The 18,618-nt window shown below is 28.6% G+C and overlaps 1 protein-coding gene across 1 annotated transcript; it reads right to left on the bottom strand.

Annotated features, from left to right (window-relative positions):
- Window positions 1–336: 336 nt before the first annotated feature.
- On the bottom strand, window positions 337–1,456 carry LOC107644317 (uncharacterized). Its single transcript, XM_016348157.3, has one exon. It carries the CDS (start codon window positions 1,234–1,236, stop codon window positions 565–567), a length of 672 nt encoding a protein of 223 aa, XP_016203643.1. The 5' UTR covers window positions 1,237–1,456; the 3' UTR covers window positions 337–564.
- Between the last annotated feature and the right edge of the window lie 17,162 nt (window positions 1,457–18,618).

The following is an 18,618-nucleotide window of genomic DNA, read 5'->3' as shown; positions in this document are numbered from 1 at the left end:
TATATATAAATTTAATTTCAAAATATAATTTAAAATATTTTATAAAATTGTATAATTATAAAAATATCATTTTTATTGACCTGGTATAAAGTATTACATAATTAAATTCATATATAAAATTATTTTATATTGTTATTAAAATCATATTCTTGTAAATATAAAAAATAATCTTTGCTCAATACTTTTATCTATTAAAATAATCTCTATTTATGAATCTGTACCTTTTATTTATTCTAATTTATTTCAGGTGTATTTTTGTTTACTTATTTTTTATTAAAAAAAAATAAAGATCCCGTAACGAAAGCATAAACCTGCTTGCGGCACATTTGGGTCCACTTTCTTTCAATTGAATCCATCAGACCATTTAAAAGCAGTTACTAATAATTAGTAATAAACAACATTAAATCTAAACCTACATCCTAATCTTTTTCACATCCTAGTCATCTGCCACCTAAAACATTTGTATTCAGTCCATTTTTACCATTCTATTCTCACATTAACCCCAACATTTCCCAAGGTACACACGTTTCTTCCCCACCGAAACGCTTTCCCCTACGAAACGCCCTACATAGCTTGTAAGGACTCCGAACGCCACAAAATATCCGCTGGATCCGAATATTCGAACAAACCGTCCGACGCCGTAAAACCTCCGGCGCCGCCATCGCCACCACTGCACTCCGTCGTAAACCCGGCTCCGAATCCGAAGACATCATCTTCCAAACCCATGAAAGCGGTGAGGTCCACTACATCCGAAGCGGCCCGACCCGGTTCATCGGTTTTGGACTCGGTTGCTGCTGTAGACGGCGGTAACCCAAGCTCGTCGTCGGATGCTTCTAGAAGGTAACCCAAGTTAGGTTGCAACTCACCAGACTCGGGTTCCGGATTTTGACCTGGATCCGAACCCGCGGCGAGAATCTCCTCCTCAAAGCTCTTTATCACCGAGTCAAGACCTTGCATCGCCGAGTCGCGCTCGGGAACGATGTACGTATCATCGAGAATGTTAAGAAGGTCCCCTTGTATGCCACAGGACGAGTCACGAACCGAGTCCTCCGAGTTCAAGCACGAATCGCCCGAGTTGACCCGGGTGAGTTGAGACTCGGACGAGTCAACACCCGAATCGACACGAACAGGCTCAGAATCGGACGGCTCCACCCGGAGAACCTTCAACTCGGGCGAGTCGGTCTCCGAGTTTTCATCACAACTGACTCGCTTTCTCTTCTCCTTGCAATCCTCCATCCAAAATAGTTACAGAATGGCAAAGAAAATGTTATCTTTCTTTCCCTTTTTTTTTTTTAAATTTTCCTTTCTTTTCAGTTGTTCGGATAGAGGGAAAGTGTTTTTTAAAACGAGAAGGAAAATGAGAGAAAGAAGGGGCTTGGGTTGTAGTGGGAAAAAGAGTGTGAAATAATTTATGCAGGAGAGAGAAAGAGAAAGAGTGTTTGTGTGAGAGGAAAGAGAAAGGGTTGGAGGGTATATATATAGTGGTTGGAAAAGTGGGATAGGGTTTGTCTACTTTGATTCATAATGCCAGAAAGTGACAGGCGCGTGCATATCGCCAAAAAAATTAATCACGGACGCCTCGTTCTCCTTTCTTACTTTTTTATTTTTTCTTTTTTTTCATTCTTTTCTTTTCTTCCAAATATCTAAAAAAGCTGCCTACAACCTAACAGAATAATACTAATAAATTTAATTTTATTCTTTTTTTTTTATTTTTTATTGGTTATTGTTGGTAAACGGTGGTAATTGAGAAATTTAGAATTGTTTTTCACGGTGGTGTGTACTGTCATTTATTGAATTTCCCTTTTTTCCGTGCAAGATCCGTTGGCCATTATTGAAGGGAAAGAGGATTTCTTTTCGCTCTTTTTTGGTTTCTCTTTTCTGGCAATTAACTATATTTGAATGGGTGCGTGGAGTCCGTGGATGTGGACGTGGTGTGGGTGTGGAATTAGGACCCACGGCACGTACCTAGGATAGAAAAATCATGTGCCTTCCTTTTTTTTTTTAATAAATTTAATTTTGATGTACTAGATCAGACAATTTTATATGTATATTTAATTAAATAAAAATAAATAATAAATAAATTTTTAATTTTTTGTTTTTAAAACAAACAAATTATATATTAATTAAAAATATAAAAATAATTTTTATTTTTTAAAATAAAAAATATTTAAATTCTTCAAAAAAATCAATTTATCTTAATATATTATGAACACTTAAATATCACATATTTTATAATATTAAAAATGATTTTATATTTTTAATTAGTTACACATTTATATATTTTTGAATTAAAAAGTTAGAGATTTATTTGTCTTTTTAATCATCATATAATATCACGTCATAAAAATAATTATTATTTTTATCGATATTGAAAATACAAAATAATCAGACAAAAAATAAATATAATTATACGATTGTATAAAATATTTTTAACTATTAGTGTATTAAAATTAAATACTTTTTAAGTTAAAAACAAAGATGATAAATTAATTTTTAGTTTTTAATAGAGAATTAAATTTTAATACTGTTACGGTAAATTAGTTTTATACGTGTATCTAATTAAATAATAATACATTAATAAAAATAATTATTTTTTAAATTGATTGTATAAATTGTCGTAAAAAAATAAATGTGATTATACTATTGTGTAAAATATTTTATAATATCAATGTAAGGTTAATGGTTAAATTAGTTCTCGAAAGATGGATCATCTTTCAATTTCATCGAAAATTTTTATCAATTAAATTAGATCTTAAAGATTATAAATTAATCAATTTTGTCCCTCCGTCACTTAATTAATAATTTTCGTTAATAGTTGATGATATAAAACGTTAATTGATAGTATATATGACACTTAACATATCTAATTAGATTTTTAACAAATATCTTTATGAAAAATTATTAATTTAGTCCATTTTTTGAATTAAAAAAAAAACATATTTCTAATATAACCTAACGACACTAAATTGATAGATTTTCATAAATATATTTATTCAATGTTTTATTGGATATGCTACATATCATGTATGATGTGAGTTAACATTCTATGTCATCAGTAATTGATGAAAATTAGTAAGTGAGTGATTGAAGAATAAAATTGATTAATTTATAATATTCGAAGGACCAATTTGATTGATAAAATCTTGGATAAAATATATATTTTATCTTTGAATATTGTCAAAATTTTTAAAAATACCCTTAAGATTTATTTTAATTTGTTTCAATTTCGTTCCAAAAAATTTCGATTTGCGTCGAATATATCCCTAACAGTTAAATTTTCAAAAAGTTCAAGACCAATATAATAATAATATATGACAGCTATGTCTAGTTTGTTTGCGCTAAAGATTATTCTTGTGAAATTATTTTCGAATTGGTCTTACATTTTTTGAAAAGTTAGTTGCCAATGTTATATTTTGGTCTCTAACCTTTCTCTGCCCCACCAGTGACTACCTCGGTTTGGGTGCCTTAGATGTCCTCGGGTGCCAACTCCTCCTACGAACTAGATCTCCAGCTTGAAGTGATATTTCTATCTCACTGAACTCTATAGAACAGAAATAGGCACTGATAGACTAGACTGTATGAGTGGCAGGATGATTCTGCATATGAGGTTACTGTCCAACTGTCGGTGATCTTGTTACATGGTGGGGCCACACACATCTGTGATCCGCCGAATTTACGCACCCCCTAACTATTTTAAATATAGTCGAATTAAAATCTAACTAAAATAATAATAACAACGAAAAAGACAATGAATCAAAAATAATACTCACCAATATTCCAGATTTTGTCAGAGGGCGACACGGAGACTCCAAGGACAACCATCCGTAAATTGCTAGCAACGTAGTAGTACTTTAACCGATCTGACTCAATTACTCGATAATCGACACTTCTCTGAATGCTATAATTCTTGACACCTTGCAGTACTGCCTCTCTGCTTTTGAATCTGTGACCAATCTGAAATTTCACACCATCATCGATGTTGTAATCATCGACCCCCATATTCGAATACAGAGTTTTTTTGCGCATCGCATCCAAATCTAATATATGGTAGTGGCTGAGTACAGATGCTAACTCTGAAATTGGACGCGGAGCAGGCAAAAGGTATCGAACTGATCCACCAAAAGGAGTCTCAGGTATGAACTCATCGTCATCGTCATCGTCATCGTCAGAGGAATCACTTTTGTGACTATCGGCAACGTACTCTTCGTCGAATTTCTCATCTTCAACATCCATGTCTTGCATTGGACTAGCACAGTGCAATGGTCGTGGTGTGAGCAGAGGGTCACCCGGTATAAAATTCGAGCCGCCTGCACCACCACTACCAACATCACGAACCTCCACAGAAATCTCCATTACTTGTAGTCTTGTACAACCATAATTCTACCGTGCACATCAAACATTAGGCGCACATGTTCATCGCCATCAAGTTAGAATAGACGAAAGCGAAATACACCATTTTTCATTGGTGCTAGCATCCTATATCTAACTCTACCAACCTTTTTCTCTCCCCACCGCCAATGTGCGTCAATATCATACTTTTTAACTCGGACAACGAATTTGCTCTTCGAGTTCAAAACAGCACAGGACTCTCACACCCAAATATAACCCCACTGTCATTGTTTCTCATCTGATAGTTGGGATACACCATCACAACAATAAAACTACTGTCACTAGACATTTTTGCTAAAATTTTCAAAGAAAAACGAAAGAGAAAGAAGAATTGAGAGATTTCTTAGGAGTACCAACAGTTTTCTAATCCTTTTATAAGAGATTGATTTTTGTCGTATTCTATCTTGTTTACTGTGTAAACATTTTTTAATTTCACGTATCTCATTTACACTGTAAACAGATATGACTAAACAGCTATTTCTCATGTTTCACGTTTGTAAACATGATACGTTGCCATATGGCCATACTTATCTCGTTTACAATACATTGTAAATAAGATAAGTCACTTAATGAAAATCTGTAAATACCCTCAAATTAACGTATATTCATACTTAAAATATTTAGAGATAAGTAATGTTTTTATCATTAAGGTTTAGGGGCAAAAAACAAATTCGTCCCTAACCTTATTTTAAATTTAAAATCATCCTCAACATTTTATTTAGTACTAAAATCGTCCTTTTCACACTTTTCGGACAAAAATACCCTTATATTTTTTCTTACTCTAACCCCCACCATTTACCACCACTATTGTCACCATCCTAATTCCCATCAACTACAAGCTATTTTTCTTCCCACATCTATCCATTTCAATCCATCAACAACACAATACAACATAACATTTAAATTTAAAAAAATTCATCATAAACAACATAACATTCAAATTTTAAAATAGTATCAACAACATCACTCATTGCAATCCAATTCTTCAAACTCATCAACAACATCATAGTGACTCATATTTTTTTTAAAGTAAAAAAAAAAATAAAACAAAGAGACAACAGAGATGCAATAACTCCATCAACAACAATATAACACAACACAACACAACATAACATTCAGATTCAAAAAATTCATCATCAATAACATACATTTAAATTCTAGAATAGTACGAACAACATCATTCATTGCAATCCAATTCTTTAAATTCAACAACATCATAGTGATTCGTATTTTTTTTGAAAGAAAGAAAAAAATTAAAACAGAGAGATAAAAGAGATACAGTGAATTTAGCGAGAGAGGAGGAAAAGAAGGGAGAGTTGGCCGTCACGGTGAAGGAATCTACCGCCACTGCCACTTATTTGGTCACCAAAAAGAGAGAGAGAGAGAGAGAGAGAGAGAGAGAGAGAGAGAGAGAGAGAGAGAGAGAGAGAGAGAGAGAGAGCTCAAAACTGCGGCCACCACCACCAAAATTGCCGCTGCTGCTGCTCTTGGAAATTGCCGCATGAAAAGGGAGGAAAAGGAGATCTGAAACCACCACCATTGTTGCTTCTACTCCCTCTCTTTGTTTGCTGCGTCGAAGTTAACATAGCCATAAACGAGGGAACTGTCAGTGGAGGAGTCCTTATAAACACGAACAGAGGTGAGACTCTTAAACTCCAAGAGCTATCTGCCATAGATGTCGGGGTGAGGTCAACGACGTAAAGCGATGTGGCCGCTATCGAAGAAACTCCATTGATTAGAGAAAAAGAAAGTGTGTGAGCGAGAATGAGAAGAAGAATATGACGGTGGAGATGAAGAACAAAGTATTGGGTCAGAAAGGGGAGCAAGTAGGGTTAGTGAGAAGAGTAAAATGGTCAAAAAAACGATTTTAATACTAAATAAAACGTTGAGGACGATTTTAAATTCAAAATAAGGTTAGGGACGGACTTGATTTTAACTTTAAACGTTAAGGAACAAAATAGTACTTATCTCAAATATTTATTTTATTTATTTAAAATAATATTTTTATCCCAAAACATTTAAAATGACATCAATATTATTCCGCCGTCAAATCCTTCCCTAACACTTAACGAAATTGACGTATTATTAATAATGCTTTTATTAAAGTTGCGTTTGTTTAACTCCTTTTTCCACCTTCATCCTCTCAACAAGACCAAATCTTATTTTTCTAGTCCTTTCTTTTTCTTTTTCGAATTCATCTTAAAGAATTAATAGTGTAAAAGCAAGAGAAAAAAAAAAGAATAAAAAAATAGAATTTAAACTTGTTGAGAAGATAAAAATAAGAAAAAGAGTTAAATAAATATAATTTTAACAAAAATATTATTAATAGTACATCAATTCTATTAATTATTAGTGAGAGATTTAATAATAAAATAATTAAAATGTTAAAAACTAAAATTTAATTCACTATAAATATTAAAAACTAAAATAATAATTTATTTTACATTATATTAGTTTATAATGACGTGATCAACCGCTTAATAAAGTCACCAAAAAAAAATCGGCTTAATAAAAAAAGACGACAAAATTAATATGATATATTATCAATCTAACATGTATGATGTACCTGTGGCGCGAGTATTTCTTCCCGTCTCTCGTTTTGGTTTAACAAAATATCTCAAATCGCTCTATCTCTATTTAATTATCTTCTATGAAAAGTATAAACATGTAGGTATTTATGAATATTATTATTAAAAAATGATATAATCTAACATCATTTAACAACATTTAACGTAATAACATAATATAATTAAGAGTAAAGTATATTTTCTGTTTTTAACGTTTGATAAAGATTTTAAAAATATTTTTAAATTTTATTTTGTTTTAGTTTTTTTTTTAAATTTTTTAATTTGTATCAAATATACTTCTAACGGTAAATTTTTTAAAAAATTTAAAACCAATAATTCAACAATAATTTCATAAAATTTAATTTTTAACACAAGTAAATTAAGCATAATTTTTATATATTATTATTAGATTAATTTTAAATTTTTTTAAATTTAACCGTTAAAAATATATTTGATGTAAATTAAAAATTTTTAAAATAAAATTAAAATAAAATAAAATTTAACGACATTTTTATCATTTTTACCAAATTTTAAGGACAAAAAAATATACTTTACTTTTAGTTAAAATTCAACGCAAATCGATACATTTCCGTTAATTGTATTAATTATTATATATTATTCTTTTAAATAAAATAATTAAGTATATATATAAAAATTTAAATATATGTATTATATATAGGGAACGGGATCTATAAGCATTTGTATCCATAAAAAAAATCCTAAGATAAGAACGAGAATAGCAAAAAGGATTTTTTTTCAGAAATAAAATAAAAAATAGAGTTTGTCTTATCATCAGCGAATTTTTTTTAAATATTTTAAATTATATATTTTTAATTCATTTTAATTTATTATCATCATTTTCAAATAGTATATAGATCTATAAATAATATATAGAAGTATACAAAAATACACAGACAACAAACATGACTTTTTTAAGAATTTTTTAATTATAAATTAAAAAATAAATTATATTTAACAATGACAACGATTATCATCACCTCCAAAAATATATAAAAACACCGAAATAAATCATATTTAACAAAAAAAATTTATAATTATAAATCGTATTTTATTTTATTTCAAAAATCCATAGCAAAAATCATCTGTTGATGGTGGGAGTAGGGATAAAATTTTTCTTATGGAGAATTTTAAAGTAGGAATGCTATCCTCAATCTCATGGGAATCTCTGCGTCGAATATATATATGTTTAATTTAATCAATACATATATATATATTAAATCAAAGTAGCAAAAAGAAAAGAGTTTGTCATACAACAAAACTTTTTCGGTGACCGTCATACAACAAGACTTAAATTAAATAGTAGTCATAATTTTTTATAATAAAGATATTAATATTTGAATATTTTTAAATAAGAATTATTCAGTTTCTACAATGCTCTTTTTAGTTTTATAATTATATTACAAACTTTATATAACATTTGAAAATATTAATTTATTTATTTTAATTATAATAAAATTAACATAATTTTTACTAAAATGAATAATATTCGTCAAATAGAACCCTGTTTAGCCATATTTTCTATAAAAAATTAGGATGAAGATGAATATTTTATATTATAAAAAATGAAAATTAGAGAAAACAAATTTAAAATGCCAAAAATGTCAATATTTTTTATTGAACATAAATATTATAAAATATGATGGACGATCCATAGAATTATTGGATTGGAAGATTGGATTAAATCAGATTTACGGTCACATAGGATCGAATAACAAAATTTACATTTGTATCCTCATATCTAATATTTAAATCCACATATTTGTAAAATACATAAAAATATATGTATCTCTTCTAAAATTCAAAAATTCTTATTTTTTTTTCTTTTATTTTTTGAATTTTTAGATATATTTTTTATTTTTTACTTCTTTAATAGAATATATCTAACATTCGATCTGAAGAAAAAAAATAGATATTAGATCCAATTTAATAATTTTAATTCGGAGCGAATTAAAATTTTAACCATATTCAATCTAATTTGTATACTCCTCTAATAATGATACATATTTATAGAGTATATATATTTCAATAATCAATATTACGCATAAAAAAATTGACATAAATTAGATCACATATTCTAATATACAAAATAGAAAATTATAGTTGTAATATTTACTTAATAGGAAATAGATAAACAAAATATTTATATTCTATTCCTTTTTATTTTCTTTTCAAACTTGCCCTTGTCTAAGCTTCTTGGTTTGGAGAATTGTTGGAGTGGTCACTAGGTAAGTGATGGAGGGTGGATGAGATTCTTGGGTTGCCTTTGTGTCCTATGTTTTATTAATATTGTTCATATGGGGGAACATTTCTTAAGTATTATTTTTGGAAAGATTATATTAGATATTGTCTAGTTTTGACAAGTTCTTGCTTATTTATGACCAAAGGAGGATAAAAGAATGCTCCCATATGTTTCAAATTCAAAGCTCATCGCCTTTCCCTTTCAATTATCGCCCTAATAGAGGTGGCAATAGATAGGATAGAATAGGATAGAATTTTGATTTAACCTTAATTCTATTTATAAATTAAAATTTTTATATAAATTTAATTTTATTTTATTCGCAAGTTGCAAATATTCAACTCTAATTTTAATCATTCTTAATTTGTCTCATTTACGAGTTTTCAAAAAGATATAATATTATTGTATAATTTAAAATAAAATTAATTTTTATGTAAAAAAAATATATTAAGTTATCAATAAATATTTTATATTTAGTGAGAGATCTTTGATTCAACATCTACTTAAAATATATTTTTATATAAATATATATAGGGTGTAGATTTTGGTCGGGTAGAATTAAAACTCAATATGTATCCTACCCGACCTGCACGAGAACCTTACTCGTACTCTACTCTATCCGCTACGAATCGGGTTGGCAATCCTACCTGACCGGATTAGATCGAGTTGGATACCCACAAATAGAGTACATGTTGCCACCCTTACCCTCTATTGATCTATTCTATCTGATGATCTCACAGTTTAAGTGACATAATTTCTGATACAACATTGATTTTGGCCTAACCACAAGTTATAACATTGATTTCGGCTTAACCATTGGATTATACATATTTTTTTTTTATTTCTCACGGTATCTCCAATTTGATAGATTAATGACTAATTCACTACAGATTTAAGTTTAATTTAAAAATTTATTGTTAATCATAAATTAACTCTTTCACAAGTCATATATATAACTCCCCTTTCACATCTAATCTACTAATTTAATGTAGGAATAATAGTTAAATAATTTTTAAAAGAGAAATTCTCCACATACAAGCGTTTTTTTATACAAGTCTTTACAAGTGCACCTTCTTCTTCTTCTTCTTCTTGCGCACGTTCTTCTTCATCTTCCTCTTCTTCTTCTTTTCTTTCGTTTCTTACCTTTTCTTTCTCCTTCTTCAACCATTACTGCACGTTTTCACTATACCTTCTTCTTTTCTTACTACACGTTCTTCTTCCTCTTCCTCTTCTTCTTCTTCTTTTCTTTCGTTTCTTGCCTTCTCTTTTTCCTTCTTCAACCTTTACTGCACGTTTTCACTGCACATTCTTCTTCTTCTTGCTGCACGTTCTTCTTCCTCTTCTTCTTCTTCTTCTTATTTTCTTTCGTTTCTTGCCTTCTCTTTCTCCTTCTTCATTTACGTGCTTTTCTCTTTGTTTTATTTCTTCGTTATTCTCGATTTCCATTATTTTTTGACATCAAACTCTGAAATCGTTTTTGAAGAAGAAGAAACAGCAGAAGATGAGGAGGAGAAAGAGAAAGAATTCTGAATTATGCATAAGGTGTACTTCAACGAATTTTGGGTGTATTTCTTAAATCTTTGGGTGTAGTTTTTGTAATCCTTTGGGTGTATTTCTATAATCGTTTGAGTGAATTCCTGTAACTGTTTAGGTGTATTTCTGTAATCGTTTGAGTGTATTTCTGTAATCGTTTGAGTGTATTTCTGAAGTTCCATTATCTTCAAATTTGGTAAGAAACTCGTTTTCATGGGGAAATAAGAAGAAGAGTCGTTTATAATGCATGGTGAGTAACGCGCTTTGGAAACAGGAAGTTGTTGAATAACGTGCGTTTATTTACTCTTGAATGTGGGAGTATAATGCGTGTTTTTTGTTGGGCTTGTGCCAACTTGTAAAATTTGTAAGCCAAAAAAACTTATATGTGTAGCAGGCCTCTTTTTAAAAAGATATAGTTATGAGTCAGATTCAATCTTCAATTAATAAACTAATGACACGCGATAAGAAATTATTTTGTGATATTTTAATCTAATTGACAACAAAAATTTAATTTATTATTATATTTTTTTAAAAAACAAACTTAAAATATATAATTTTTCAATGACCTATTTAATGCAGGTATAATTGTTTAAAGACTATTTTAATTATTAATCTTTTGACGTATTATTTTGATAATTTTTTTAATAAAGATATTATTCATATAATAAAATAAATTATTAAAATCAATTATTAATATATTTATGTATAAATATGTATTATTTAAATTATTTTTAATATATATTTATATTTTAACATATATTTTATATTAGTACTAATTTTAATAATTTTAATGCACACGTAACATCGTTATTTTTTATTATTATTACTAAATTAGGGGTGTATATTGAGTGGCGTTGCCATTTTTTTCTTGGACATTCTTATTATATTTCCTTTTATATTTTATCGGTTCTTAATGGTGTTTGTGCGATTGCTAAAAAAATCAACTATTTTTAATTTAATTATTAAAAGGAGACAAAAAATATTAAAAGATAAGAGAAATATTGAATGATTGTTAATGAAAAAAGTTGGTTGCTAGAGAACCAATCTATTTCTTTTTTGGGCGTCTTGTTACTTGTGATAACTTTTTTTAATTATTCTGTTTATTTTTATAATTTTATAAAATTTATAATTAAAATTTTATATATTTTTGTTTAAATTTTTATATTATTTTTAATTTTATAATTATTTTTTTATATAAAAAATATTAAAATTAATAAAATATTTTTTAAAAAAATATATAATTAAAGATATAATTAAATTTTTAATTATAAATACTTTTAATTTACAGAAAAATATTTAACCAACTCTAAATATTTTTTGCAGTAAAAATAATTTAATTATAAAATAAAAAATAGTACAAACTAAAAAAAAAAAATTAATTATAAATTTAATAAAATAATTAAAACTTTTTTTTAGTTTCCGTCTTCAATGTACTTCTTTGGTTTTTTAATTTTCTATTTCATTTTCGTTTAATTTGTAAAATAAGTAAACCAAATTACATCATAAATTTTTTTGGTAGCTAAAATGGGGCCCAAATTACAGCATAATTAATGTAATCATAGTGTGATTTAGGGGTGCACATGACTCGGCCCGACTCGAAGGTCCGGTCCGGTTCCGAACACTTTAGGGGCTAATTTGGTTTGATTTTATCGGGTTTAGGGTCGGATAAGGATCTCAAAAATAGACCCAGTCATTATTTCGGGTCGGATCCATGCCATAACTCGGGTTACCCGAAGTCGGCCCGGTAACCCGGTCATCATACACAATTAATATTTTGTGTTATTAGTGATGAATCATGACTATTCTTATGTGGAATTTAAGTATTGTAAACCTTAAGATTTTGTGTTATTAGTCATTATAAGACTATAAGTTAATGTTTTATGTTTAGAATGCATAAGACTTCAGACTAATGCATAATATTGTGTTATTTGTATTGATTTAAATATTTGGTATTATTAGACAATATTAGTATTGATTGTAGTTATGCTTTAATTTTGAAGAAGGATTGGTTCTTGTTATATTTTTCTAAGTAAATTTTACCATGTTAAATAATAGTTGGAGTCTTAGAAATTTAGATATTTTTACATGCTAACTTACAAGAAGGTATCAACGTAATGTAATGTTAACGGCCAGTTTTTACCCAGTTTTTACCCAGTATAATTGTGGCCCGAAAGTGTATTAGTTTCATCGGATCTAGGACCGGGTTCGAATCTAATAAATAAACCCTGTGTATATTTCGATTTCACCCGTTCCATGTGCATCCTTAGTGTGACTCGAATTGTTTCTCAAAATAATGCATTCTAGTTGATTAATGGTGTGTTTGTTTGAGGTGAAAATAGGAGGAAGGAAAAAAAATTGGAAGGAAAATAGTTATTTTTCCTTGTTTGGTTGAGGAGAGAAATGGGAAAGAAAAGAAAATAGGATAGAAAAATATTGGTGGGACTCGTCAATTTTCTTTCCCTCCAACAATGGAGAGAAAATAAAGAGAAAACTAATTCTCTCTTTACTTCTAATATTACCCCTTTACTTTTTTAATATATTTTATAATATAAGAGTAAAATTATCTTTTTTTACCATTTCTTTCTTTTTTATTTTCCTTTCATCCAAACACATCTAAAGAAAATAAAAATCTACTCAATTTCTTTCTTTTGCTTTCTTTCTTTTCTATTTCTTTTCTCTCTATTTCTATCCTTCCAACCAAACATAACCTAAATTTTAAGAATTTACTAGAAATTCATCAATAACAAATGGATTACTGTGGCCCCATCAAAAATAGCAGTTTCCGAGGCAAGAGCTCCTTGTTACCGACGAACATGTTCTTTGCATTGTCCTCCTCACCGCATCGACAACATGACCCCTCCCTACGGCCCTATCCCTTAAAATTGAAAAATATTTTAAAAAAATGTAAATTAACTTTTTAAAAATTTCAAATCTAGACTAAAAAATTTCAGATTTAAAATAATTGATTTCCAATAAATTTTATCTATTAAAAATTTTTAAGAATTATTTTTGTTGTACAAATTAATCTCTTTATTGTTTTTAATTAGATTTTTAATATACGTATTAGGTAAATACATTTTAATAAATTTTATTATAAAATAATTAAATATTAAAAAATATTACAATAATATAAAATTGGTCTTTTTAAATAATAAAAAATTAATTTTATTCAATAAAAGAATTTTAAAAATTTATAATAATTAAAAATTCATTCAAGATTAAAATATAATTTAAATTTTTTTGAAAATTAAATTGAGTATTTATTTAAAAAAAAAATCATAAAGAAAAAAGATTAAAAAAAAAAAACACACCTACCGGTCCCAGTTAGATAGGTCTCAGAAAGTGGGCCATAAAAGGTACTATATCGCATCATTGCGTCCCCACACTACTTGCCACCTCTTTTAGCCTTTACTTTTTTTCGATTATCCCACTCATCAAATTAAAATAATTTTTTATTTTAAATAAATTATCAATTAAAAGTGTTTTGTGATTTTTCTATAGAAAATATTAGTGTACCTATTTTTATGATGTACAGAAAATATTCAATAAAAAATATTTGTTGACATATTTAACTTTAAATTAAATTCATATTTTTTTTATTTATAACAATATTAAATAAAAATAAATAACAAAAAAATTCACAAAAATAATTAGTTTAATTAAAAAATAATATATAAGAAATTAATATTTTAATTTTTACAAAAAAATGTGCTCAAATATTTTTTTAATTTAAAACTTTAGTTTATATCTCTAACATTGATCATTATATATCTATAGATCGTATCTATGATCATATATCAAATAAATTAAATATTATTTATATTAAAACTTTTATCCAATTACAAAAAAAATATAAAAAAATAGAATTAACAATAAAGAGATACCAATTAATTAAATGTTAAAGTATACTTTTTGTCCTTAAAGTTTAGCAAAAATTTAAAAAATACCCCAAAGTTTTATTTTGTTTCAATTTTGTCTCTAAAGTTTTCGATTTGCATCAAATATATCTTCGTCGGCTAAATTTTCAAAAAATTTAAGACTAATCTAACAATAATGCATGAAAATTATGCTTGATTTGCTTGTGATGAATGTTATTCTTATGAATTTGTTGTTGAATTGGTCTTAAATTTTTTGAAAAATTAGCCGTCAGGAATATATTTGATGCAAATAAAAAACTTTTGGGATAAAATTGAAACAAAATAAAACTTTAGGATATTTTGAAATTTTTGTCAAACTTCAAAAACAAAAAATATACTTTATCCTTAATTAAATCAGTACATGATCATCTCAATTTATCAAAGATTTCTCTATATAAAATATTGATTGTGCAATTCTTAGAGACCACCTCATGATTTTGAATTAAAACCTTTATCCCTTACTTGCCCTTAACACTTAAAAGTTTCACATATAAATATAATTGTCCATGCGTAAAAGCTGGTCTCAATAAATACAAACTCATAGTTTTCAGCATCTGTCCTTGAGTCTTGTAGATTATCATACCAAAAGACACTATTAATGAAAATTGTCTTCTCTAAAACTTGATTAAAATGTCGTCATTATTTGAAACCATATTCATTCTGGTAATTAATACAATTTCTTCTATTTTAGTCCTTGTTAGTATTTCGCATTCAACTAAATAATTTTTAAGTATCTTAACTTGTAATCGTATACCACTGCATAAGCCATTTGACTGGTCTATGTTCCTAAATAGTATCACTGAAACACCAATCTTAAGTGTGAGCTTATAAGATGGAAGGTCAGAATAATTAAAAGCATTCAATACTTCTAAACCAAAAAATTCGAAGTGACTTTTCACATTTATCTTTTCTAACATAAAGATTGTCTGAATTAAAATACACATTTTTATCACCAGAAATAATTGATAGTAGTTGATAATTTATCTTGTCAACAACGCTAATGTTAGTGGTAATATTGTTCGATCATTAAAGTAATTGTTTGACAAATAGCTATGTACTACGTCTGGAAAGATAAAATCGATTAGCTCATCAAATGCTTGTTCAGAATATGGTACTATCATATTCATAAGAATCTCAATTTCTAACTCTCCATCTAGTATATCTCCTAGTAAGCCATCACCAACTTTTAATAATTAATCATTAAATTTCTTAATTTTTTGTTGGTTTCTATTTTCGCATCTCATAGTTAGACTCATGTTCCTTGACAGTCGTAAAACTTCAGCAGACCCCCAAAGATATGAATAATTTATGGTTGCATGCACTATATCCTGTCGAGATCCTCTTGTAGTTATAGGCAATATTTGTATAAAGTATTCATCGAGTACAATCGCCATCTCCTCGAGTGGACGGTTGCGATTAACAATTAATACGTGCCTCATAATATCTCTCAAACATATATCCAGTACCGCATGACAATATCTATTAAGTATAGGTGTCTTATCCCATATTTTTAAATCTGTCCTTATCAACAATTTAGTACACAACTAGAAAATGGATTAATACAGACAGATTTAGTCTTTATTACAGATAAATTTTTGGTTACCGACAAAATTACCGACGGATTTTTTTTTCCGTCGGAAAATTACCGACGAATTTTTACTAGTTATCGACGGATTTTCCCTCTGTAAATTCTTCATCCATTTTCCGAAGACGACGAACTTTCCGACGGATTTTCGTCTGTAATTTACAGACGGATTTTTCGTCTGTAACTACAGACGAATTTTTCGATGGATTTTCCATCTGTAATTACAGACAAATTTTTCGACAAATTTTCTGTCTATAATTTGAATCTTGGAAAACCATCTTACACTCTTATTACAGACAAAAAATTCGTCTGTAAATCCGTCGGTAAGGTAAAATAATTTTTTTTAGATTTTTCTATTACAAAAATAAACCTGTTTTCATACAAAATAAATATAAATTTAATAAATACAATTTTTTTATCTATTTTGTATTCGAATATTTATAATATTTCAAAAAAATAAACAAGTTCATCGTATTATCAAACTAAAGAAAAAGTACTATAAATAAACAAGTTAATATAATTAAAAATATAAACAAAATGTATTGATACATCAACTATAATAATAAATAACAACCGTACATCAACAAAGTGTATTGATACATCAACTATAATTCAAAACCTAAACTCAATGTATTGTTCAACCATACAAAATTTATCATGTATTCAAAACATAAACTTTAATGTATTCATAGAAGAGCGTCATTATGAATCGACTCCTGAGCTGCCTTTGCAGCAGCTAACATTCTTGAAAATAATAGCCGTGTCTCCCTTGAATAATGATCCTTTTCTTTCTCTTGGATTTTCTATGTTGCTATTGAATTCCTCAACAGTCCAATCCTCACTTTCAAAATCACCCTTCAGGACACACAGCTGGACCTTCAAGGAGGGACCATCTCTTGTAACTAGTTTTAGAGAAAAAGGAATAATCAATAACACTTTCTTTTCCTTCCAAAAGCTCAAGTTTAAGTTTCTCAATATGAAAATACACAAACAAACAACTCACTTCAGCTAGAAACAGATAATAGATTAAATACTCACCACTTTTCGAATTGCAGGTTCCAAGATCAACACCATGTCATTGGTGGAACCACTATTGGAAAAAGGGCAAAATCGTTAAGAGGTGTAAAGTGCATAAAAGAAATGTGAATCAAGAGAAGAGAGGTACCGGGTGTCTGGTAGTGCTGCTTTTGTTTACAAAGAAGGAGCTGAAGGTCTCTTTCATCATTACCCTCATCATAAACTATACAAGATGGGACACTAGGAGAGACGAATAAAAGTTAGCACATCAGCAGAAAAGCTCACTCATACAGAAAGCCCAATAATGCAATCACACAGCAATACATTATCAAAATGAGCCAAATGTTAATGTTGACTTGAGATAAGAGTATATCAAGAATCCAACAACTATACTTTTCATAAGTGCTGATTCCCTAAGTAACTCAGCAATAACCATAACATTTGGCACCAAAAATGTACACTTAATGAGAATTACTAGAAAGATGAACTTGTAGAGGATTCAAAAAAGGGTACACAAATATCAGAATATTTTTCAATTGGCTTCCATCATTTTCTTTTTGCCAGATTAATGATGTAGCAAGCAACTGCCAAGTTACCTTTTCAATAAGGAGGATGTGAAAGAAGAAAAGCTGTGCAACAGCCATGGTAGTAATCATAGTCAGAATGGTGCAAACAGACTGAAAACAAAAGAAATGAAATATATTTCGATTTTTGAACACGTAATAAAGTAATATGTTATAGCAGTATAGTAGCTATGTACTAAGATAAGAGAAAGACAAGGCATAATGCTTACCACCACAATGACAAAGGGAACAATAGAGACACTACTTCCCAACTTGGAGGAGATGTCAGCAGAAAACTGCTTTCTCTCAACAAAACCATAGATAAGCACAAATATCTCAGTCAACCATTGAAGAATAAGCTGCAATCTCAAGCCCAAAGATTTAAAAAACCATGTATAGACCTTTTAGTAGTTAATCTGAATGAATGGAATCTGCTGCAGCAGAAGAAAACTCTACAACAAGCAACATAAAAAAAGAGTTAATTTATATATCTCAATCCATAAAGCAAGTAGATTCAAACAGCGAAAAACGAAAAGCTCAATAAACAGAGTTAAATAAGGAAAAGAAATTATCTGAATAATGAATGAAGTAGCAAATAGAATACCGAGCTATATGGTGAAAGAGTGAGATAGCAAAGGAGTTGGAAGAGCAAATAGAATATCGAGCTATATGCTAAATAATCAGAATTTAGCACTCTTAGTACCTTGTCTAGATGAGGAAGGAGGCAAGATCCAACAGAAAATGAAACCTCTGACCTATCAACATAAGCAAACATGAAACAACAAAGAAA

Source organism: Arachis ipaensis, chromosome B5, assembly GCF_059453495.1.
Source record: "Arachis ipaensis isolate K30076 ecotype BB chromosome B5, ASM5945349v1, whole genome shotgun sequence".
NCBI classification, from domain to species: domain Eukaryota; kingdom Viridiplantae; phylum Streptophyta; class Magnoliopsida; order Fabales; family Fabaceae; genus Arachis; species Arachis ipaensis.
This window is presented reverse-complemented; position numbering and strand designations above follow the sequence as displayed.